Genomic DNA, 24,769 nt, shown 5'->3' on the forward strand with positions numbered 1-24,769 from the left:
TAAAGCAAACAGTTTAGCACGTGTGCTTAAAAAGTCTAGAGTTTGTATGATATTATCCTACACTACACAGGGAATAATATGGAATTTTTTCATAGAAAACTTCTTGCATAAAATAGATTCAAGCACTTTCGATGACCTGTATCTATATATATATATATGTATATTTTCAAAAACTTTCCAGGGCCTTGAATTTTTTCCCACAGATTCACAAACTTTCAAGGATCCGTCTAATTGTTTTGTCTCAAGATGCACACCAATATTGTAAAACTTAAAATGTAAATGTCCTAATATTACTAAAGCCTCCTGGATTAATCTAAACCCTGTCCGGGAAACTGCCCACTAAGGTGCAAATGTGTACTTTTTTGAAAGGGTATACCGCCCCAGTGACAGATCCCATTGTATAGTATAAGTCATGCTAAACTATATGTCAATCTTAATTTTTACATTCAACTTTACCGACACTATTAAAATTATGCATAAACAGTTTCAATTTGACAGAATGCCTTTACGATATTGCCACATAGATGTCGGCAAATGAATCCCTTAGCATTTTAATAAGACACGCCACTCAGAAATACAGCATCGCTGCTAGTGGTTTTTCAGTATTACCGCCGCTGGCGTATTAAACTACTGTGTGCAGTTCAGAGATGTCAGTCAGTCATTAAGTGCAATTCAAGCAGTGACTCAGCAGTACATACAAGAAAAATGCATTGCAGGTGCTGGGTTTTTATAGATGTTGCCAGGTCTTAATATAACCGATCGTGCCTTATCCCCTTTGCAGACCTCAGCAGTTGCATGTGCCAACATCAGACTACTATCTGCTGATACATTGGGTAAACTGTAAAGTTTGCAGTGTAAACAATGGGTCTCCAATGTTGTTCCTGGAGGGTACATGTCCTGCATATTTTATTTCCAACACACCTGCCTCTAATTTTTAGGTAGCCCTGAGCAACTTGATTAGCAGGTTTAGATGCCCTACAGGAACAGGGAGTCCCATTGTAAACCATACAAACGTATGTATTATACAAAGCACTAAGCATCAAATAACGCCATTCAGGATGTTTCGCAAGCACCTCGCGCGCAGGAAAATGATTCATTGTTCATCACGAGTTTGTTCATTCGCAAATGAATCACTTGCAGTAAAGAGTCATGTCACAATACAGAGACGTATTTACAAAATGTTTATTTCTGACACGATATAAGAAAATACATACAGACACAACGCAACTTATTTTTTTAGTCTTGGACGATTGCCGACAGTCCTTGTGACGTAATCTCCTGGAATCTGTCATCATTCTATAGGACAAACAGAATAATCATTCGATTCCTCATCATAGATTATGACGTCATATATAGAACGGATGCCTGACAGAAAAATAATAAAGTAAAAAAAAAAACTTAAGCGCACAATTGTGCGTTTAATACATGATTAGTGCGTTCATATTTAGTTTCATTACAGTAAACATTTAATGAAACTACTCAATCCTTCTCATGAAATGTTTAAAATAATTTAAAATGCTCGCTCGTTTTCTTAAATAAAGCTTTAATTTTTTTAAACGCCCGTTTCCAAGGCAATATCCAAGTTGTGCAAACAATATCAAGGGGAGTAGGCTTGTAAACCGCCTTCATGTTCGGTACAGTACAAATCATAATTTTCCTATACAGGCAAATGAAGATGCGCCAACACGGGGTTTGGCTTTAATCCCGGCTGCACACTCTCGCGCGAACTTTCCGTCTCTGAATCACGTTTCAATTCCCGCACCCTCCAATACCGATTTCCTGCTTGTATCTGTTCGTCAAAGTGTTCGCCTTTCGGGTGAGCTTCGACAGTACCGTGTGCAATCCGTTTAGATGAAAATGAAACAACTTTTCCAAACTCTCGTCGTCCGGTTCGATCCGGGACATCTCGAGAGCCGCCGTTACGCCGTGTTTATCCTTGCGTCTTTCGTCGGCTTGAAGCACTCCCCATTCAATGTCGTTCCTGATCGATTTGAGGAGCACATATGAACCGTACATGTCTCCATGGGGGAAAGTCTTCATCTCTATCTTATCCTCCTGGTCCTGCGGGACGTCCCTCAACAAACTCGGCACCATCACCGTCTGGTCCATGTTGTTCACGGCACCAATAAACCGGTTCATAGCGTTGAACAGGGAGTTTTTCTGGTTGTATGAATCTGAGATTTGCATCATCTTTGCGGTGGAGGTCCGTCTTTTCCCGGAGAGATTAAACTAATGCAGAAACGAGATTACAGGCTTTATATAGACCGCTAACTTATCAGATGAAGGCGTGAGTTGATCGGTAGGGTTTCGGTCTTAATCGTGTTCAAACAGCGCTTGCGTCCTTCCGGGGGGCTCACGGCGTTCAGTTGGCTGAGTTTTCAAAAGCGCAGGTGGATTTAAAGTAAGGGCGGGTCCTCCAGACGTCAATCAAACGCTTCGCTGCAGTGTAACCGGATAAATGTGACCTGAAATGACACAGATGGTGAAATGGTTTTGGAGGGATGCACACTGTTATGTGTTCAACACTATATCGATTAATATTACTGTAAATAATAAACATAGCGACCGGAAGGCACAGGCTCGTGTCTATTATTGCAAAACATACTATATTTAGGCACGGGTTGTTAAAAAACAATATCCTTATCAACACCAGACTGAATAAAGATTAATATATTAGTTAATATCGTACGAGAATGCGCATAGCGCGCTTCACTTCTTGCCTTCCGGAAAAGCCGGCCGGCAAACGAGACCGCTGGTTGTTACCGTTAATATAGCGGATCAAATACCAACCTTTGCTGATGATCGGTGTCCTTAATTCCCCACAAAAGTCTGACAAAGTCCACAGAAACGGGGACTGGCGATAAAGTCGCGGAAAGATAAGAAATTCATCCGGAGACTGACAGTGGGTGAGGCCGCTTGTAGAGCTGTGGCGGTTATGAATATTCATATAACAAAGCATCAGCCCACAACCGCTCAGGCGCCCTCGTCCAATCAAATGCCAGTTGCTTGGTTCATCCAGGAGGTCGGCGGTTAGCAGCAGCCAATAAGAAGGCGGGGGGAATCCGGCTGCGTGCCAGAGCCAGCAGTTCACGGTCAAAGACGCAACGGGTGAGTGCGCGTGAGGGAACTACAGAAACAACGATATAAATCCCATGAAAATAACTTTAAAACACTAAAATTAGGAATATTATGAGTTCTTGTGGTTAATTTTATACAGACGGTGATTAATTCGTTAGATTTTTTATTTCTTTATCAATATATGAACCTTTTTTCCAGTCAGTCATAGAATAGCCTACATTAGGATTATATTACAAAAGATTAAAAATATGATTTGGTTTGTGAGGCTTACATCTTTAAAAATATATTTTAAAGTTATATCTTAAGATTTCTGGAAGATGGCAAAATTGGAAAAAAATTGTATCCTTTTCCTAAAAAGGTAAATTCTTGGAAAGACACTGATTGCGTAACTGGTGTTTGTTTTGGGATTCATGCAAATTCAGCGAAAACTTGCAAATGAGACGATGAAAAAGTCTAAAATGAGATGCACCTCTACCAGACAACTATACAAAAAGACTCCAAAAAAGTCTATAGAAAGTATTTAGACATTTCAACCATACTGATATAACATTTAATCAGGTTAAAAAAAGTTTTAATTAAATACTGCAGAAGCTCACTGTACTTTTTTGAGCAATCCATTTGCATTAAAATAAGTTTGTTATATATTTTGAATTATATATAAACTAAAACTTTAAATTAAATAAATAAATAAATAATTTATGAAATAATTATATGGACACTTTCTGTCTAATATCAATGAACATATGTATAGTTAATAAACTTTCTGTATAAACAACATCAGGGGAACTGACTTTATAGGCCTTAAAAACCCCATGAGACTGGATATAAAATAAAATATGCATTATAATTAATACATGCATTATATATAAGTACATTTTCTATTTACTATAAACTTGCTGTATTTTTATTTAATTCCTCAGTATTATAGATGGTTTTGCGGGGTGAATTATTACTGTCATTATGTATTCATATTAATTATAAGTCTCGATTTTTTAGTAATAACAATGTCACACAATCACGTAACTTCTGCTTTCGTGTCTCCGTTACGTTTTTCAACAGCCTCGTGGTGCCATCTGCCGGTCAAAATGTGAACCTTGCATAAATGTTTAAAAAAAACAGAAACTGACAACCACGAATAACCATTTTATTCATAGAGAACACAGCTGTTTACAATATCAACGTACATTTTTTTTGTTGGCATGCTAGCTGGTGATGCATTTTAAAAAGGTTTATTTTATTATACAAAGTACATTATTACTCTGCTCGTCTATCTTGAGATGTGTATCACGTGTTCAGACTATGATTTCTTGAATCTAATACTTGGTGATCTATCAACACATGGGGCAGCTGCAGAAATGATAGTTTAAAATATTAATATAACAACTCTACATGATAATAAAATTAATACGCAAGAAACCCATACAAAATAACACATATGTAAAAATGCACACTGAAACATGTCAATATATGGAATCGTCAGAATTTGTAGACAGTACTTCACAGAACACTTAAAATAAAATAACTTAAATAGAAAGCCAAAAATCGCAGCGATTTCTACCACATATGGTAAAGTAAGTAAATAAACAATAAATAAAAGAAAGAGGTCACTGAAGCTTGGCTCATGCTTGCAAAATTAATGTCAAAAAAGTATTGCAGTCAACTGTGAATTAATAAAGTAATGTGCAAAAATCTCTATTTGATCTCGCCCAGTGCCCCACTTTTTACTTGGGAGTTTTCCTATTTGTCATGCAGTTATTATATGTGACCCTGGACCCCAAAACCACTCATAAGGGTCAATTTTTTGAAACTGAGATTTATACATCATCTGAAAGCAGATAAGCTTTCCACACTGCAAAAAATTATTTTCAAGAATAAATTTCTTAACAATTTCTTGTTTTCATAGAAATACCTAAAAATTTATAAATTAAGATGCTTTTTCTTGATGAGCAAAGTGACCCAAGAAAATAAGTCAATTTTTTAGACCAAAAATATTAAATTTAAGTGATTTTGTGCATAAAACAAGCAAAAAATCTGCCAATGGGGTAAGCAAAAAAATCTTGATATTTTTCTTAAACACTAAATTCAAGAAAAATTCAAGAAAAAAATGCTTACCCCATTGGCAGATTTTTTTTGCTTGTTTTGCTTGTTTTATGCACAAAATCACTTTAATTCGATATTTTTGGTCTAAAAACTAGACTTATTTTCTTGGGTTGTTTTGCTCAAGCATCTTAATTTAAGAAATTTTTTGATATTTTTACAAGAAAAAAATACTAAGAATGTTTTTTTTCCTTGAAAATATTTTTTTTTGCAGTGCATTGACATGTATTTGTTAGGATAGGACAATATTTGGTCGATATTTGGTAGTTTGAAGACCAAAATGTGTACCCATTCTTATAGGACAACATTGATAAACTTTTTTGATCCACCTCAAATGTTGACTAGTATATTTGAAAATAAAAGTTGTCATAAAGTTTTTAAACACGTATTACTAATGATAAATACATTTTTGATATATTTATGGTAGAAAATTTAACAAATATCTTAATTCATCATCTTTACTTAATATCCTATGATTTTTTTGGAATTTAAAAAAAAAATAATTTTGACCCATACAATGTATTGTTGGCTATTGCTATACATATGTGACTTGTTTTGTGGTCAAGGGTCACATATTTATGTGGAAAATACATTTTTACAAAGTTCTGTGATAGAAAGTTTTAACAACTAAAAGTTAATTATTTTAGGACCACCGTCTGTCTAACGACTTTGACGCAATGATTTAATTCGGAAACATATGATACTAAAATTCTCATTGTCTTACTACTTCTCATGCTTTTGCTTAAAATAACTAAAATAATGCATGTACCTAGATATACAGTATAAATATCCTTAATGTTAAAAGATAAACCCAGTATCCTTAAATTCTTATAGTAATATCTATAATATAAAATACACAATAAAGACAGATACAATGTAAAACTACTGTACAACCCAAATAAGGCTGAGAAATACAATCGTTTAAATAGTTAGTAGTAATATAAACCGTATGCAAAGGTCTTACTACAAGTACCACTAAGTTTTATGATTAACACTTCAGTCTAAACATATGAGTTCTGTACAGTCACCGTAATACAATATGTGGCAGAAAATTGCTTGTTTTTGGCTTTCGCAAACACACAACCGAAGACTATTTGTATGCGATTACATAGTCACATTAAGCAACGCTTTCCAGATGTCGAGATGCAGAGAAAACGAAACATTTCTGAGATATACCCCTTTCGCAGAAGATTTTACAACAGCAACAACAACAACAACAAAACTTGTTATTTTTTGTATATTTTCTCAAGTCACTGTGGTTGGCCTAACCAGGCGATAAGATTTATGCGATACGCCATTTTCTGTTCACACTATGCGAAAATGCTGCGACAAAAAAATAACATCCAGTAAGAACGTCTGATGTGCAATTTACAGCAATGACAGGCAGGATTTTGGACCAATGGGATTTCACCGTGGCCGGGGCTTACGAAGTACAAGAACTCACGCTCGGGTTTAAACGAAAACTAGATTATTTTGATTATCTCGAAAAACCAAGTGCCACTTTTTTGTCTTTGCTAAAACTGGAAAATTCTATACAGTACATATTTGATGTTTATTATACAGCTATGTCGAAATAGGCCAGTAAGATTTTGCGTTTGGTTAGGACATGGCTATATAGAGATGCTCTTGATTTTAGTTTTAGTCTGTGGCATGAGATGGTTTCTGCATGCAAGGTTTCGTACGGAGTATGCAGTAGTGCGTCCCAAAACCGTTTGCTATTCCTCGCCTACAGTTAGGAAAGGAGAGGCTTCGGTCATGGCACAACTGCACGACTGAGGAATGATGCACTACCCGAAAAATGAGAAAAAGGAGGCCAGAATAGACAGATTGAGAAAAAATATTCATCAAAAGAGACAGAAATGACAAAAATGGAGTGTGCTTTGGGGATGCTTTCCCTTTCCAAGGGCCGTGCTGCTTCTTATCCTGCAGGGAAGGGAGACATGGGTTAGATTAACAAGCTAATAGTCTCACTCATACAACCTACAGGGTATATAAGTTGATACAGAAAAAAATTGTTCACTGCTGAATGCATGCGTGTACGTGTCACTCACCTGTGCTCACACCGCTACACCATCTCATACTGATTGGCAGTGATGAATCGTGACAGACAGCAGGCCAGCAGCATCCCGATCAGCTGAAACACACACACACATCATGCTTTTACCATGGTAAAACTGTGTATTTACAGATGACATTATTTCTTCCTTCCTGTGTAATTGCTAATTAAATTAAATTGTGATCGTCGTTACCGTTGGCTGCTCTCCCGGGTTTAAGGTTCGTTCTCTGTGCGCGCTGAAGCTCTACTTACAATCATAATGAATGTTTACTGATTTACATTTAACAGAGCCACATCCGAAAAAACACACTTGCGTGCGTGCGCACACTGTTTCGGACCGATACTAAGGGCCGATTCACACCGGCTGCGTGGCGTGTCTGTTGCGTGTCTTTTGCATGGCAGCTGCGTTGAGTTTTCTATGCCCTTGCTTACCAGAAGCGTTTCTGACGCGGCTCTGCTGCTGCTAGCCTATGTATGTTTCCTATTGATAAACTGACCTGATGCTTCCAAGACGCTGGCGTGAAAAATAGGCGTCAGTCCTATTCCTCGCATGCATGCATTTTCGGCGTGGCTCAAGCCGCGCCTGAGACGTGCGTGTCATGCATGCGGTGTGCACGGTCAAACCTTCTAACATGGAAGGCTAAATAAAAACGGACACGCCACGCAGCCGAGACGCTCACGCCACGCAGCCCGTGTGAATCAGCCCTAAGGCATCATATCGTGTGATTGATTATATAATTGCATGTACATTAGGTATCCAAAGTCATTTTTATTTTCACATAGTTATATTTTTAACTATTATATTAATTTGTTACTTATTGCCGTATATCACAAGATGTAACAGGCCATATTTTCAGTAAAAAACCCTGACAATCAGTCCCTTTGTCAAAAATTGTCAATGTCAATTTTGTTTCCGTCATACTCTGTAACCAGTGTTGACAATATTTAACAAAACTGGCAGTCGTATAACAGTAACAGAGTTGACACCAACTAATTTGGACAACAGGAAATCATAATTTTCATAGATTTTCCAGAAAATATTATATTGTTATGGCACGTAACATATTGTGATCCATGCCAATGACAAGTATGAAATAAATTAACTAAAAATATAACCTTTTGGAAAAAACGAAATACTACCAAATGTACCTGCAATTAGGGATGCACCGATACCACTTTTTTGGAATACGAGTACGAGTACGAGTACTTGCATTTCAGTACTTGCCGATACCGATACCAAGTACTTAATAAAAAAATTTGATTAAAACCTGATTTAAATTTACGGTAACAGCTTTAGTCATATAATTTAACAAAAAAACAAAGGACTAGTTTTCCAGTTTGTTGTAAACTCTGCCTCTTTGGACAACACAAGAGGCATTAACCCCTTACACGCCGCTCAAACATAGACATTTCTCAAACTGTGGTATCGATTCCAGGTATCGGGGGACTTTTAACGAGTACAAGTACTTTAGAAAATGTGGTACCGAGGCCGATACCCGATACCAGTATCGGTATCGGTGCATCCCTACCTGCAATTATATAACCACACACATATCCTTATCTTTATGAGGCTTTTTACTTAAGATAATAGTTTTAGTTGATAGAAGCACATATTACAAGGCTAAACTACACTAGGGCAATTTAAAACAGAGTTCTGATGTGTGTCGAATGTGTTGAGGTGTTCCTAAAAGCCCTTTTAAACCCATTAGTACGGATGGAGAGCTGCACATAATGTTCCCGAGGCAGAGGTGTGTGTGACAAGGGCAGCGGCTGTGTCTGAAACGGACACGTATGTGTGTTTACTAAACGAGGGCTGGGAAAGCGCACGGGGTTGCCATGGCAGCCGGCTTTTAGACACGCAGCGATGCTGATCGAGTCATTACCACGTCACGTATATCGCTCCACCTGAGCGAGAAAACACAAGCCAGCTGTTCGCTCGCTCCTGCGTTGAGTAAATATTAGTTCAGAAATGATAACGTGAAGCGATTACGGCAAGCAAACAGAGGAACAGATTCATGCACCAGAAATAATTAAAGACAGGCTTATAGGTGATGCGTGTCATTTTTTTTGTATTAAAACACTTTAATAGCCAATCGCAGTTTATTATGCACTATAAATAAACCACTGCTGAAAACGGTAAACATCCTGTAGCTCAGGGGTTTTCAAAAAAAATTTTGTCAGCCGATCCCCTTTACCTAAATTATTTACTTGAAGTACCTCCTGAGATATTAAGTAAATATTTAAATAATTTAATAGCACATGTGCATATTTAACGTAATTTTTTTTTTTTTCATCCATTTTAAAAGTTTAATCAGTAGTATGCATACTTATTGTTATTATTACCATCATCTGGTAATTTTTGTAGTGTTGCGTAATTCTGAAATGCCATGCAGATATATGCAAATATATATTTTTGTTAGTAAAAAAGTGTTTTATTTAGATTTTTTCTATTATTAAATAATTGGTTTGCATTTTATGATTTAATAGTTAGTTAATAACAGTGTTGGTGTGACGCATTACAAGTAACGCATTACTTTATAAATGTACATATTAATATTTGAGTTACTTTTTAAAAAGTAATGTGAGTTACTTTTCAGTTTAATTAATTCAATTTAAAAATAAAATAAAATAATGTACTGAATTAAACTGAACATATTAACGTATAATGTGCGTGCGCCTGAGCGGAAACAGGTTGAGTCAGAAACGGAGATGGCAGGCCAGAGCTTGACATTTTTGCTATCACAAAAAACACCTGCAAGGCCTGAAAGAGCTCAAGCCTCAGCCAAGTAAGAAAAAGTAACGCAAAAGTAACTTAAAAGTAACGTAAGTATTACTTTCCATGAAAAGTAACTAAATAACGCAATAAGTTACTTTTTTGGGGAGTAACTTAATATTGTAATCCATTACTTTTAAAAGTAACTTTCCCCAACACTGGATTATTAAATGTTTTCCTTAACTCACAAACCCCTTGCAATTACCTCGTCAACCACTAGGGCCAACCCCAGTAACTAAGTAACGCAAATAGTAACTTTTTTGGGGAGTAACTTAATATTGTAATGCATTACTTTTAAAAGTAACTTTCCCCAACACTGGTTATTATTAAATATTTCCTTAACTCACAAACCCCCTTCAATTCCCTCGCCAACCACTAGGGCGAACCCCAGTTTGGGAAACCTTGCTGTAGTTCAACTGGTAGTGCAAACGTCACAAGTTCGATTCCCAGGGAACACACAACTGATCAAATGTATAGCTTATATTCATAAATCTAAAGATTTTGGTCTTACCTGGGAAAACGCGATTCCAAACGTTACTCCGGCAATAATGCCCATGTTCGTTTCGATAAAGGTCGTCACCAGCTCGTAGCATCCCTGAAACGAACAAATCGATTTTATTAAATAGCATAAACATTCATGCAGTGCGAGTATTAAATAGTTTTGATTTGTTTTTTTTTAATGCTTTTAGTTAAATTATTTCTTAGCTTTGATGAGTTTACTATCATTAAAAAATAAATATAAAAAATGAACAGGAGATCTTTAATTTGACCGGTAGTCTATATCGTTCCTGATTTAACCCTAGCTAAATTTACATATAAACCTCACTAGATATATGCTTAACACGTGTGTATTACCTGCTGATAGACTTTGCTGGGCGCTATGGTGGCGTTCCGCAGGTCTCCGGGGTTACAGTCGGATTTGTTAGCACAGCAGCTGGGTGGAATTCCATTGGTAGGGAAATAAACACTGGAAAACCAGCTGGTGTAGTTCAAAACCCCACAACAACGCAACTAAAGTTATATTAAGAGAGAGAGAGAGAGAGAGACCTCGACAAATCAGAAACATTTTTATGATTTCTAGACCATTCTGGTAATTCTGATACTGTACTTTCAAGAACTACATTAAATGATAGTCATAAGATAAAATAAACACATTAGTTAAACTCACACTCTTCTGGACGTTGTCCACCGCAATGCTTTTCTCATCCTTGGCGTCATAGTTTTGAACGGCTTCATTGTACGTTCTCAAGAAGGTGCCTTTGATCTAAAGGGAAGCACGCATACACATACACACTCCATTAGATGTCCACAACGAGCCCTCCTGGTGTGTAACAGATGGAGAACTATGAAATGCATCATGGGTTATCAGCGTTGTGTGTATTTGTGTCGCACCTCGTGACGAAAAACAAAACCCGAGATGCCAGCGACCAGCTCTGCCAGGAAGACCAGAGACAGGAACATTGCATACTAAAGAGAAATAAAAGAGAGATACTCGTGAGACAGTGAATATAATGAAATTAAATATATGTGGACACAAGGCACATTTGTAAATACATTTACTGTAAAGTATAGTTGTTTATAGGTAATTATTTTTAGATTTTTAATTCAAGTTTCTATTCCTAATGAATTTCTATATGATGCACAACCCCATATAAACTCTCTCTCTTTCTCTCTCTCTCACCAGCTTGAGCATCCATGGACTTCCACGGCAGGTGGCGAAACATCCGAACAGCCCGAAAACGATGATGGTGGTTCCAGTTCCGATAAGCACGTATGGAGCGTTGGTTGAGTTTTCAGCTATCAGTGAGATATACGGACCCAGAATGAACTTCCCCCATAATCCCACTGCCAATAGGATCGCCCCTGTGATCTAGAGAGACAGTGGAAAATCAGATCTTCATGTCATAGTGGCAATACGGTAAATTACCACATTTACATTTATGTGCATTTAGCAGACGCCTTACGTTTAACTTTTATTATTCGTAATTTATTATGTAATGTCTCTGCTATGTCTTGATAATGTGCAATTGAATTCTATACTATCTATTTTTTAAAATAATAAACACGATTGAAATTTTACTAACAAAATAATTAAAACAAGACTTGTTACACTGTTAAAATGTCGGTAGAAATGACAGTATAACTGGCAGCTGTTTGCTAGTAATTTACTGTAGATTTACATTTATGTTATTTACTGGCAACAGTTTGTTTAAAGTTAACGTTAATAAAACTTTATGTTTACAGAATAAAACTGAAATAATAGCCTTATGCGAAGCTTTCTGGGAAACAAAACCTGAAGGATAAATAAAAGAAAAAGGTTAATGAGGATTTGCATGAGGCTGTTATTTTATAGTTTTATTATCTAAAGATAAAGACTTGCTAATGTTTAATGTTCATTTAACTTTGAACAAACTGTTGCCAGTAAATAACATCAATTTAAATCTACAGTAAGTTACTGGCAAACAGCTGAATAACTACAGCAATTGTTTTACAGTGTACCCTAAAAAAAGCCAACTACTTGAATATATAAGTGTCGTTCAAGTCAATCCGTTACTTTTGGTCTCATGGGATTTTTGACTTGAATGACCCTCATAAATACATTCCCAAACAAAAGTTTAATATCACTTTAGTATAATGGGCCCTATTTTAACGATCATCACAATGCACAAGTGACTTTGTGGGCGGATCTTGGGCGCTGTTGCTATTTTCCCGGTGGGAGAAATAACTCTTGCGCCAGGCGCAAATCAATAAAGGGTTGGTCTGAAGTAGGTTCATTATTCATAGGTGTGGTTTGGGCGTAAAGTCAAATAAACCAATCAGAACGCTATCCAACATTCCCTTTAAACGCAAGGGCGCAAGTTCCATGGCGGGTTGCTATTATTATGACGGATTTACCAGGCGCACGCCAGGAGCGGTTCACAGCCGAGGAGACTGACGTTCTTGTAAGAGCAGTCAAAGACAGAGATATTGTTTTGTATGGGGATAGGAGAAACCCGCCCAAATCAGCGTAGGTTAGGCGTGAGAGGAAATAACCACAATTGTCTCATCAGCTGGCATCCCCATCGTTGCGCCAAGCGCTACAATGATGTCAGGAGACAGGGGAATCCCAAGCTTGCCAGCATAAATCGGGCACGCCGTGTAACGGGAGGTGGATCTGACTCAGGACCTGACGCCAGCAGAGGACATCGCTGCGTCCACCCTCACCGCTGAAAGGGTTTGGGGGCTTTGAAATCGGACCCAAGAAACGCAAGCAGTCCAACCCCAAAGTGCACTTACAAATCCAGTTCACATACATTAAGGTTTCTTATTACACGGCTCTCTTGAATGCTTGATTCTGATTGGTCAGTTGAGACATTTGCAGGTTCGTTCTTTTCAAATAATAACCGCTCCAAAATAATAACGCATAGCCGGCACTCCTTGCACGCGTAAAATCCCTCCGCGCCAACAAAGATTACCGTCTGGCGCCATCTTCTGACAAACACTGGACATTGACAACCACAATGGAAAATTTCGACATTAATTTTAACATGTACGGTAAAAACAAAACGTTTGAACAGTGGATAGATGACGATTCAGATGGCTCCCCTATTAAGAAGAAAAAACGAAAATGTAACTACGAAGAACAAACAACGACAAGACACAGAGAGCTTTCTGAGACGGAACTTGACCAAATAGAGCATGACAGCTATGAAGCAAACACAAAAAAAAATACAGAATGGGCAATAAAACTTCTCGAAGACTGGCTAAAAGAGAAAAAAATGGAGACCGAGTCAGACAAGTATGAAGCAGAGGATCTAAACAAGGTGTTAAGATCATTTTATGCATCTGTGCAAAGTGCGAACGGTCAGACTTATTCAATAGCCAGCTATATGGCCATCAGGACTGGCATTGCCAGATATTTTAAAAAGTTTGATATCCTGAAAAGTCCAACCTTCAACTCCAGCAATGCAGTTTTTAAATCTACAATTAAAGCTATTCGTAAAGCTGGTAAAGACACTAGTCACCATCATCCACCGATCTCGCCAGCAGACATGCATCTAATACGAAACTCTGATGTGCTGTCGCCAGACACAGCAACTGGTCTAGTTCGGAAAGTGTGGTTTGATGTACAGCTACATCTAGCAAGACGAGGCAGAGAAGGGAACCGAGATTTAAGAAGGGATTCTTTTACCATGAAATGTGACGACAATGGCACCGAATACATTACTCTGTCCCACAATGCAGAGACTAAAAACCACAAAGACCCGAAAGATCCATGTAAAGAAAATTACAGAGGCTGCATCTTCGCTGAACCCAACAACCCCAAGTGTCCTGTTGCTACTTTCAAAAAATACCTGGCACTCTGTCCGTCAGAAGCAGACGCATTTTATCTTCATCCACTACGACAAAACCAGGAAACACTGAACAAAAGAACAGTCTGGTACTCTAAAGAGCCGATGGGACATAACTACCTTGCCAAGATGATGCCCACAATCAGCGAAGCAGCTGGCCTCTCACGAAGATACACAAACCACAGTTTAAGAAGCACGGCTGTGCAACTTCTCTCGCGTGCCGGATTGGAAACAAGAGAGATTATGACTGTGACCGGACATAGATGTGAAAGCAGTCTAAAGACTTACTGGACTCCGACCACCGCTGACAGACAGAAATGGAGCAGTATACTCTCATCAAATCCTGACAACAGCTTGGCAAGCAGTAAGTGTTCGTATTAAATATATACCTTTATCATAAAATGCAATCACCAACATATTTTAATGATAAGTGTGATTTTAGGTGCAATCAACACAACGTCCATAGAGGAAACTTCCGCTGACTCTACCAAAAACATCAACTTCAACATCCCAGCTGGGACCACATTTACAATGTCACAGTTCACAATTAATGGAAATGTGCAATTTAATACTTGTAAATAAATAACATACTCAAATATATATATATTCATATGTTGATGTTTATAAATAGTCCTTCTGTATTTTCTGTCTTTTTATGTAATTCCTTTGAATGTTAGTCAGGTGGTGGTACTATATCGTTTCGCGGAAGGATAAACATGTGAATTAAAAAAAATATGCTAATAAAATGTTTCAAATTCATATTCATGTCCAGTTTTTTTTCTTATGTGGCAAGTAGCCGTGTAATAAGCGGGATAATGTAGAGGCAGCCGGTAGTTATTGGGAAATAAGCCCCTTCAGTGTGATACAAGACCCTCCGCTTCGCGTCGGGTCCTGATCACACTGTCGGGGCTTATTTCCCAATAACTACCGGCTGCCTCTACATTATCCCTTACTTATGAAAACATTTTAATTATTATTTACATAAAAAAAAAACGTAATACAGCCACACAACAAACTTATGAAAATATTTTAATCGTTATTTGCATGAGAATTTTTTAACGCAGCCACACAATAAATAAAAACTATCACCACAATGCTCACCACTATGATTCCCCTTATCTCGTGTGTTAATATTTTTATTGAAACAATTTGTGATTTGCAAAAATAACTGTTGCATCTGTGTAGATTAGATTAGCAAAGTGCGTGCGATTTGTGCACGCTATACAGTAAATTATGGTCAAGCATGCGCCCTTAAAATAGCATAATGAACAACGTGCATCGCGCCACTGACTTTAGAGTAGTTTTTTTTGGTCAGTGGCGCAATTGTTTTTTGAAACTGGAAAATAGCATCAGGGATGGTTTGCGCCAGAACACGCCTCCTTTTTTGCGCTGAACCGCCCAGGGAGCGCAAGTTCATTCCCTAGTTTGCCGACGTGGGTCTGTGGAGGGAAAAACCCGCTCTGCGCCGGTGCAAAATACGAATGATACATGCGTCACTGACAAAGTCAATTGCGCTGGGTGCAAGATAGGGCCCAATATGTTTCTTGTGATCTTAAAAACCTTTCGATCTGAAGGTGTAGTTTAAATGCAAAAACATATTTTTGAAGATAAAACATATTCATTTCTTTCGTTGGTACCACTTTACAATAAGGTTGTTTATGTTGACAATTAGTTAACGTATTAGCTAACATGAACTCAACGAGTAATACTTCTACAGCATTTATTAATCTGAGTTCATGTTCATTTCAATATTTAATAATACATTTATAAAATAAAACCAAATTGTAACATTAATGAATGCACCATGAACTAACATGAATAACTGCATTGATATTAACTACCATTAACAAGAATGAATAAATGCTGATAACTTTATTTTTTATTGTTTGTTTATGTTAGTTAATGCATTTAATAATGATAAATAATACAACCTTATTGTAAAGTGTTACCCAAAACTTTATTTATTTATTTTTTTCGAAAAAGATGGCTTAGACTACAGTAGATACAATATAAAAAGCAGGCAAGACAAGATGTGAACTCCTTCAATATTCTTCTAAATTCATCTCAAGGTCAAACAAAAGCTTTGATTTATTTTGGATGCTACATTATTCCCTTTGATACATTTACTATTATTTTAAAAAAATAAGTTAAAAAAGTATTAAAAATGAGCAGGTGATCTTAACTTTGACTGGTAGTCATGTTGTCTTATTCCTGATTTTACCCTAGATAAATTTATACTTATAAACCTCACTAGACATATTATTTTATTTTATTATGATCATTTATTGTATTATTTTCAAACCGTCAGTGTAGACCAAGGGTGCCCAAACTGTTTCCTACCAAGGGCCTGTCAGGACTCTGCCTTGAAGTCTTGTTATATTTGTATTTTGTCATGGTGGCAGAGTTCTGGCAGTCCCTGGCCTTGTGTGGAGGTTCATGCCTTGTTTTTGTGTTTGGCATGTGCCTCCGGTGTCTTGTCCTGTGACCCCGCCCCCTCGTTCTCCTGCTTATTAGTAATCATTGGTTTTCTCCCATCACCTGTTCCCGCTCGTTATCTTGTTTGGTTTCTTCTATTTAATGTCAGTGTAAAGTCTAGTGTTATTTGTCTAGTTCATGTTTCATGTTGTTTACCCCCTCGTGGGTTTTTGTTTGTAAAAATAAAGTGTTTTCTGTTTTTCCCCGACATTGTCTGCATTTGGGTTCATCTGTCCTGCAATCCCCCACAGGGCCAAAAATCAAACCTGACTGAGGGCCGTGGGCCGAAAGTAATATTTAAAAAATAAATAAGTAAACGTTACTCTGTTTATGCGTAACTAATGCAGTTTTATTTTCAAACGTAAAAAATTATTTTGCCACTCATTTTTACATTTCCTTTTGTCTGTGTGCCACTGCCTCGACCTCTCCATTATTAGCATATAGTCTCCGAGTTCATCGAGTTTCAGATGCATGCTGTAAACCTTCAAGTATGCATTTTATTCACTTTAATTCCTTGCATTTAATTTCAATTTACATTTTGTAATGTACAAATAAAACACAAATGTTTCCTTATCTCACATGGCATGAAGGGTAAAATTAAAGGTTGTTGTACCCTAGTTTGGGCACCTCTGGTATAGACAAACCATCAGTTCTGTATGTTGACCAGCAGAGGACACTGCTGTATTTACAATGTTCACCACTAGAACCTTCTATGAAATTTTCACTGTTAAACAGCAAAACATTATATCAAAAATAAGTATACTAAAACATAAAACATATACAACCAATTGAGCTGACAACACAAAAGCATTAGACCGTACAGCAAAATTCACACAACAGATAATAGGTTTAATCAAAACAAAAAGAAATAAGCAGTGTCTCACACTAAGATCAAGATCGAATTAAACATGTTAATACCACATATAAATATATATGAAGCGACCATGGTATTAAAATCCAATGCAGTCAGTATACCATTTACCATCAAAATAAAGCCCTCACACTGTTTATTCATAAAATGAATAAACATAAACCAACAATCAAAAAGTCATTATCTTCAGAAACTGGGTTAAATCAATCCGAGATCAATCTTCTATCAGCGGTTTGGAGGACACAGGAGGCCCTGTGGGTGCAATGTGGCTTTGGCTACGGTTTTGGCCATCTGGTTTAGTGATTACAGACTGAAAACGATAGACTGAACCCAGATCAGCACATATGAGCAACACTGGGACATTTGTGTATCTATTTGTCTACCACATTATATCAAAAACAATCTAGTTACTTAGACTAACATCTATGCATCCCCAACATGAGAAATCGTGCATGTGCACACAATGCTACCCACAGAAAAATGTAAAAATACAACAGGATCGATGTGGCCCACTCATCTTCACCGCTAAACATCCCATGATGCACAGTCACTTTCTCACCTTTGAAAGCGTCACCTTTCTCACGGATGTGCTAATGAATTTGTGGAGAGCTGGAGACTCGAGAGACCCAACTCGAAATCGAGCTTGACATCAGTGTTGTTAAACTGATGACAAAACAGTCTATTTTTAACTACATTTTGAAAAACACATATTATGATCTCCCATTTCGGATGACTGGTGTTAGTGACCTTGCTGCAAAGCATTCTGGGATTGTGTTCTCAATGAAGAGTATATAGAAGGGAATTTGGCAAAAACGAGTAAGTTGGGGTGGCGCATATTAAAAAGTCTCCTGCTTATATTAAATAGACAGAGACCAGCCTGGGCTCCATGAAACCTCCGTGTTGTTATGCGCGCCATGCCTAACATAGTTTTAAGCACACAATGTCTCTCTACAGCTTACATTTAACCCAAAAAATTATTTACTCACCCTCAAGCATCCTCGATGTATATGATTATCATCTCTTACAGAGTTATATTAGAAAATGTCCTGGCTGTTCCAAGCCTTATAATGGTAGTAAATGGTGCTTCTGATTTGGAATCCCGGCAAAGTCCATCTATCATTCACAGAAGTAATCACCACGGCTTCAGGGGGTTAATAAAGGCCTAAAATAACCAATAACAACAGACGCGCTTTCACCGGATATTGCGTTTCCAGTGTATGATGTAGCGTACGAGACTTGGGGGCGTATTGACAAAACGCGGAGGCACAAAGAGCACAATTAAAATGCTAGTTAGGAACTAGTAATCTATAACAAGGATTTAAAAAGAAAATATCTAAGGATTTGGAGATTAGACGAGAAGTTATAGATTTTTTGCCTGCCCTATCTGTTTGAACTGGAGTACACTGATCAAGAAACCGGTGAGATGGAGAAGTTATACGTCATACGCTGAAAATGCACTCTTTCGTGAATGTGCATTATTTTAGTTTGTAAAGTTTTAAATATTAATATTTTCTCACAAAATCACCCTCAGAAGGCCTTTAATAACTCGCTGGAGCCGTGTGGATTACTTCTGTAAAGGATGATTGGACTTATTTGGGCTTCCAAATCAAGAGCACCATTTACTACCATTATAAACCTTGGAACAGCCATGACATTTTCTAATATAACTCCAATTGTCTTTGTCTGAAAAAAGATAATCATACACACCTGGATGGCTTGAGGTTGATTAAATCATGAAGTAATTTTAATTGTTGATTGAACCATCCCTTTAATGTTGTGTTTAGACCAGCCACGGTAGAGGCGTCAAGCGCAAGGGATTTCAATGTTAAGTCAATGTAAACACGCGTTAACGCGCATCTGGAGGTCTCGCGGCGCGAATGTGGCGTTTAGTGCGGCGCGGTAGATGCAATTGCGCCTCATTTGCGTGTCTAATGACGCGAATTGAGCGTTGCCGCGGCAAATGATCGAGTTCAAAAATGTAAACTTTGGTGGGAAAACGTGCCGCGTTAAGCAATCAGGAGCTTGCTCTAGTAGTGACGTGATAACAGGAAGCGAGCGGAGTCGCAAAAGCCCCTCCCATGACGCGAATTTTCGCGTGAATGTCTTGATGACTAGAATTTCACGAGCGAATGAAGCGAGTAAACTCAAAATGTTCAAGCGGCAAACTAGACGCGGTAGACGCGAATTTGACGCCTCAAACGCGGCTGGTGTGAACCCACGGTAAGAGAGAAACAGCTCTAACTTTCATGAGTGAAAAAAATTGTCTGAAAAAATTTGAAATCCTAAGAGCAATATGTTGAGAGAAGATAAAGACGTAGAAACCATTTTTAGAGACATAATTATTTTTTGCATTATGGCATACATAGAGATCTTCTGGACATACTGTCCATCATAATGCACAACTGGACCGAAGAACGGTCCGGAAAAGCAAATGTTTTATTGAGCAGATATGCATACATTATTCATCAGTATGGCTGTCATACTTTCTCTGTTTAAGCCAAGGGTCTGTTTAATAAATACATAGCACACAACCCAAAACTCCTTGACTTAAAAACCACACATGCTCTTATAGTTTAAATTTGGTCTTTTGGACTTTTACACGTATAATCAACCAAAAATGAATCAAAGTTGAAGTTAACCAAAAAAGCCTAAGGGCTGCCTAATGATTAGTCCTGACTATTCGTTTGCTGAATAAAAGTTTTTGTTTACATAATTATTATACACAGTATATCAACAAAATTATTAATATATAAATACAAACACATGTATGTATAATTTTAAGGAAACATTTATTGATATAATAAATATTTATATTTATATATGATATAAATTATATGTAAATATACAAATGTTTTTACACATGCAAATATTTTCATGCATGTGTGTGCATTTATATATACATAATTATTATACACATTACACACACATTTAATATGTAAACAAAAACTTTTATTCTGCAAACGATTAGTCACGACTAATCATTAGGCAGCTCTAATCAAAATGACCAAATATCGGCTATTATTTGTGCCGATATATCTGTTTATCACTTGTATAAACTATTCTTGGAATAACACAATCTCTGTGTTGTAAAATGTAAAGTCATGATGGGTTTCCATCACCCTGATTTTATGCGCATTTTGAAGTTTCACTTAAGAAACGAGTGACAGAAATGCAAAACTTAGAATAAAAAAATGCGCAAAAAACTTTTTTACTCTCGCTTGTGGTGGTTTTTGATTTATGGAATAAAGAGTAAATGCGAATAATGGGAGACAGTAATGCATTAGCCGAATACATTTTGACGTAGCGAACATTAAACCCATGTGACTGATCGTCTAGCTGTATCAGCTGATGTTGTCTTTCGTTACAATGTCCATGCAAGAAAAAAGTCTGCATTTCTTTTTTCTCATTCAGTTCAGTTTGCCGATTACAAGCCGCATTGCTAGTAAATGTATAACTTGTCCAATCGTAACTAAATGCAGTCCTGTCTCCTTTTTCTAAGCGTGCTTTCTTTAATTTACTGTTGGCTACTTGGTTATCAATCCCACCATCATTCTTCAACTTGATTGAAACGCACCTAATTCACATTTGCTTTTTTGTGAATTTTGAAAGATTCGCTTCATGTTTGAATGGAAGATAAAAACAAGGAACGGACACAAGATATCTTGTTTACACCGTCAGAGAAAATGGTCAAAAAATCTGTCAATGGGGCAGCAGTACCCGTCTCCCTTGTCTTTAGTTTTGCTCACAAATAGCCAAAACTGTAATCAAATTTCTGAACATTTCTATTATCTCTCCTCATAACATCTGCATTTGTCTGTTTACCAAATGTGAAACATTAATTTCCACAAATGAGTCACAAATTGAAGCATTCATCATTGATGTCAGCTACGTATGTTGAGTTACAGACAACATCGAACAGAAAAATCTATTAAACCACTTGTGTGTCGTGGAAAACACTCATGACGGCAGAAGAGGCGGGCGCCATGGCAACACTGCCATGGTGACATCTAAATTTTGTCCCTCGGATGTATAGTGAGCGTTGTAACGTGGGATAAATGGATTTGCATGTCAAGTTTTTCCGAAACAAGGAGCAATGCCTCGCTTAAATCAGCAGAGATTTATTCCCTTTAAATTTATCTCCGCGCTGTCTGTCACACAGATCATTGAGCACCATAGTGCACTAAGACTGAATGATAACTGTGTGGTGATCATTATAATGTCAGATATTGATTTAAATTAGATGACGCGAGGCTGTTTAAAACTCATTCTGAACAAATGAAGCATACAGCGAAGACATTATCATGGCTACGGCTATACCCGTCACACAAAATACATGAATGAAGAAAAGCATTTGATATACATGAAATCTAATTTGTTCCTTTTAGTCCATGCCAGAGGGATAAATGTTTTTGGAAAGAAGAATAAGTTCACGATGCGTGACCCCCTCAAATGTTTTTTTAATTGTTCAGCTTTGCATCCGATTAAGTTTGTCATGTTGCATCCACCAAAACACGTGAAACCTTGAATCGAGAGAAATAAAGACAGATAGCCCTTCTTCATTTTACAGAGCTTACCATGAGGACGACTAACGGCAGCTCCGAGCATCACCGCGGACAGACGAGCCCAAGAAGAGGAAGAAGAAAGGGGAGAATTGATGAAACGAGAAAGCGAGTGGACACAAGAGAAAAGACATCCTTCTCTTTGCATTTCAAATGCCAAGTCTTGCCAAGGCAAGTGTTGTTCCCTATGAGCCGAATTCAAGGCTACTGAACAAGCCTGTGTGTCAGTCGCAAACAATCGGGGGCTCTGTTCTGCATTTCCTGCCAGCAATAAAGTAGAACCAGTGTCCAAAAGACAAATCCCTAAACTTACTAACCCCAAAATTTTGACATTTTTATGCATTTGGGAGTCCGATCTTTTATCCAAAGTGACTTGCTTTCAGGGTATACGTATGTGCGTTCCTTAGGAATCGAACCCACAACCTTCTGTAGGGCGGCACAATTCATCGAAAAACTACAATTACAAGTAAAACAATTACATAATCGCCAAAAGCCTCAATTATAGCTGTCCATTTGTGCTCAGTTCTGTGTGTTTCGGCAGTATGTTTGGGGCACCAAATACTGTGGTGAATCAGAGATTTTACAATTGATAAGTTTGATGTGTCCTTTAGCTATTCGTTTTAGATATTTTACTAACAACATAACTTACATAATTATTTTTTATTTACATTATATTATTTAGTTCTGGATGTTTAGAAATTACCATGTAGCCACTGCACAGAAAGTTCAAAACATTTCAAAACTTATACATTTTTTTTAAATAAAATCGCAATTACAATATTAACAGGTGAATAATCGTCAATTACGATTTTTTTTGTCATAAATGTGCAGCTCTAACCTACCGTATGCTTTACAACACAATGCTCCACCAGCTGAGCTACAGGAATACAAAACTTGAATGACTGATGTTTCCAAATCTTGAAAATCACGAACACCAAAAAATAGGGCTACACCGAATGTTCGGCAACTTTAAAATGCTTTCACATTACTGACATGTTTGATGCTATATATAGCGTTTACGCCTCTAACTGTATGCTGGTTGTTATTTTGATATTGTGTCATCAGAAACGTTACTTTTTTGTTCCATTGTTAAAAAAATTTCATTTTTATTCACGTAAATTTTTTGCTACTTTTGGACAAATAGTTTCAGTTGCCGAACATACGGTGCATCTGCACAAAAGATACAAATAACAAAGTATGAATAGTTAATGATTGGTAAATTAATAAATTAAATTTTTTTTCTTAATTAGTAACCGCCAAAGTCAGTATTGTATCAGGTCAATATTAACAAGTCAATTCTGCATTTTACGCAAAAGCCGATATCCGCCGTGTAATTCTGTCATCGTTTCTTCCTTTTTTCCAAACCGCGATTCTAGTTTTCTTCATCTACTTTGTACTTTGTGATCAACAAACAAACAAAAACAAAAAAGTAATTTTGATGGCATTTGTAAACCTGTGGTGGTTTTCTGTGGTGGAGAAGAAACGTAAGCCATCAAAATCGAATAATTTACGTGAGAGGCACTCTTGCGAAGGAAAAATGCCGGCTGTTGCTTGTTCTCCCGACAGCATCAAGCTTCTGTCATGCTAACACATTGACCCCAGGGGATCTTATGAAAAACTTTCCATTATTTTACTCGAAGTCAACGAAAATCGAGCAGGACCAAAACATTTTACAGCTGATCGCTGTCAAAAAAGTTCAGGGACACCGTTGCAAGGATGACAGCAGCAATGACAGTGTTCTTAATATGACAAAGTGAGTGTTTGGATTAATGCCATTAAAGGGGGGTGCGTAATTTATCTGACATTGTTGCCAGGGTTGCTTATGTGTGGGGCGGGTCTATCAAAAGAAGGTCCAGATTCTATTGGGGTAGAGACGTGTTTGATTAGGTGATTTCAAATGTCAACATTGGCTTTTAGAGATCATGGACCCCAAGTTTAATGTTTATTTTTTTAATCAGTGTATATCACTAGTCACTAAATCAATGAATGCACATTTACATATTGATTCGATAGATTTATAGAATTTTGAAAAAAAGCTTGTCATGGATTTTGCTTATTTTGCGGAAAAAAATTTTTCTTTGTAAAACAATTTTATTCTTTTTAATTTTTTGAAAATCAAATTATGGATTTAAATTTTTAATGTTATAATAACCTGAAGATGCTATGTGAAAGAAAATAGTGGTTTTCATCTTGTCACTTTCTTGGTATAGAAAACAAATTTTTACCCAAATTAGTTAAAATGGATTTATTGCATTTTAGAACCAAACTCATGAAGTTTATGAAGCTGACAGTAAACAACTAAAAAATGTTGTCCTTTGAATTAGAAATAACTTTTTTAAGTTTTATAAGTTTATCTTTCCAACTGCTTGCGTATATCCGATATGATTATTAAAAACATACTGTCCAGGCCAGCACGAGTGATTCAATGACATCAATGTAAAAAAAAATGAAAACCTCTTCCATGAATAAGGCTTCTGGTTCATTCAAAACTGTAAAAGCCAGAAACAAATATTGCCACTAATTAGCGCA

At 37.0% G+C, this 24,769-nt stretch overlaps 3 protein-coding genes across 3 annotated transcripts in view; 1 reads left to right on the forward strand and 2 right to left on the reverse strand.

Moving 5' to 3' along the window:
* Positions 1–1,164: 1,164 nt before the first annotated feature.
* mid1ip1b (MID1 interacting protein 1b) lies at positions 1,165–2,946 on the reverse strand. Its single transcript, XM_065244551.1, has 2 exons — positions 2,791–2,946; positions 1,165–2,465 (listed from the first exon to the last, which is right to left on the reverse strand). The coding sequence occupies exon 2, from the start codon at positions 2,188–2,190 to the stop codon at positions 1,750–1,752; it is 441 nt and encodes a 146-aa protein (XP_065100623.1). The 5' UTR covers positions 2,191–2,465; positions 2,791–2,946; the 3' UTR covers positions 1,165–1,749.
* A 1,262-nt stretch (positions 2,947–4,208) lies between these two features.
* Positions 4,209–24,769, reverse strand: part of tspan7 (tetraspanin 7) — a 31,339-nt gene continuing 10,778 nt past the window's right edge. The window contains exons 2-8 of the mRNA XM_065244555.2: positions 11,686–11,874; positions 11,397–11,471; positions 11,173–11,268; positions 10,860–11,015; positions 10,516–10,599; positions 7,227–7,309; positions 4,209–7,098 (exon numbers count right to left, since the gene is read on the reverse strand). Coding sequence (XP_065100627.1) covers positions 7,241–7,309; positions 10,516–10,599; positions 10,860–11,015; positions 11,173–11,268; positions 11,397–11,471; positions 11,686–11,874 — 669 coding nt within the window. The 3' untranslated portion in view covers positions 4,209–7,098; positions 7,227–7,240. The remainder of the gene's footprint in view (positions 7,099–7,226; positions 7,310–10,515; positions 10,600–10,859; positions 11,016–11,172; positions 11,269–11,396; positions 11,472–11,685; positions 11,875–24,769) is intronic.
* On the forward strand, positions 13,311–15,163 carry LOC141281615 (uncharacterized). The gene is made up of 2 exons (XM_073813546.1): positions 13,311–14,699; positions 14,778–15,163. Exons 1-2 carry the CDS (start codon positions 13,505–13,507, stop codon positions 14,915–14,917), a joined length of 1,335 nt encoding a protein of 444 aa, XP_073669647.1. The 5' UTR covers positions 13,311–13,504; the 3' UTR covers positions 14,918–15,163.

Source organism: Paramisgurnus dabryanus, chromosome 24 (assembly GCF_030506205.2).
Source record: "Paramisgurnus dabryanus chromosome 24, PD_genome_1.1, whole genome shotgun sequence".
Lineage (NCBI taxonomy): Eukaryota > Metazoa > Chordata > Actinopteri > Cypriniformes > Cobitidae > Paramisgurnus > Paramisgurnus dabryanus.

What these genes read in the sequence shown, in the direction of transcription:
- mid1ip1b (XM_065244551.1), bottom strand. Translation starts at nt 2,190, where the DNA reads ATGATGCAAATCTCAGATTCATACAACCAGAAAAACTCCCTGTTCAAC.
- LOC141281615 (XM_073813546.1), top strand. Translation starts at nt 13,505, where the DNA reads ATGGAAAATTTCGACATTAATTTTAACATGTACGGTAAAAACAAAACG. An exon ending in TGACAACAGCTTGGCAAGCA is followed by an intron (nt 14,700 to 14,777) that starts GTAAGTGTTCGT and finishes GTGTGATTTTAG; the next exon opens with GTGCAATCAACACAACGTCC.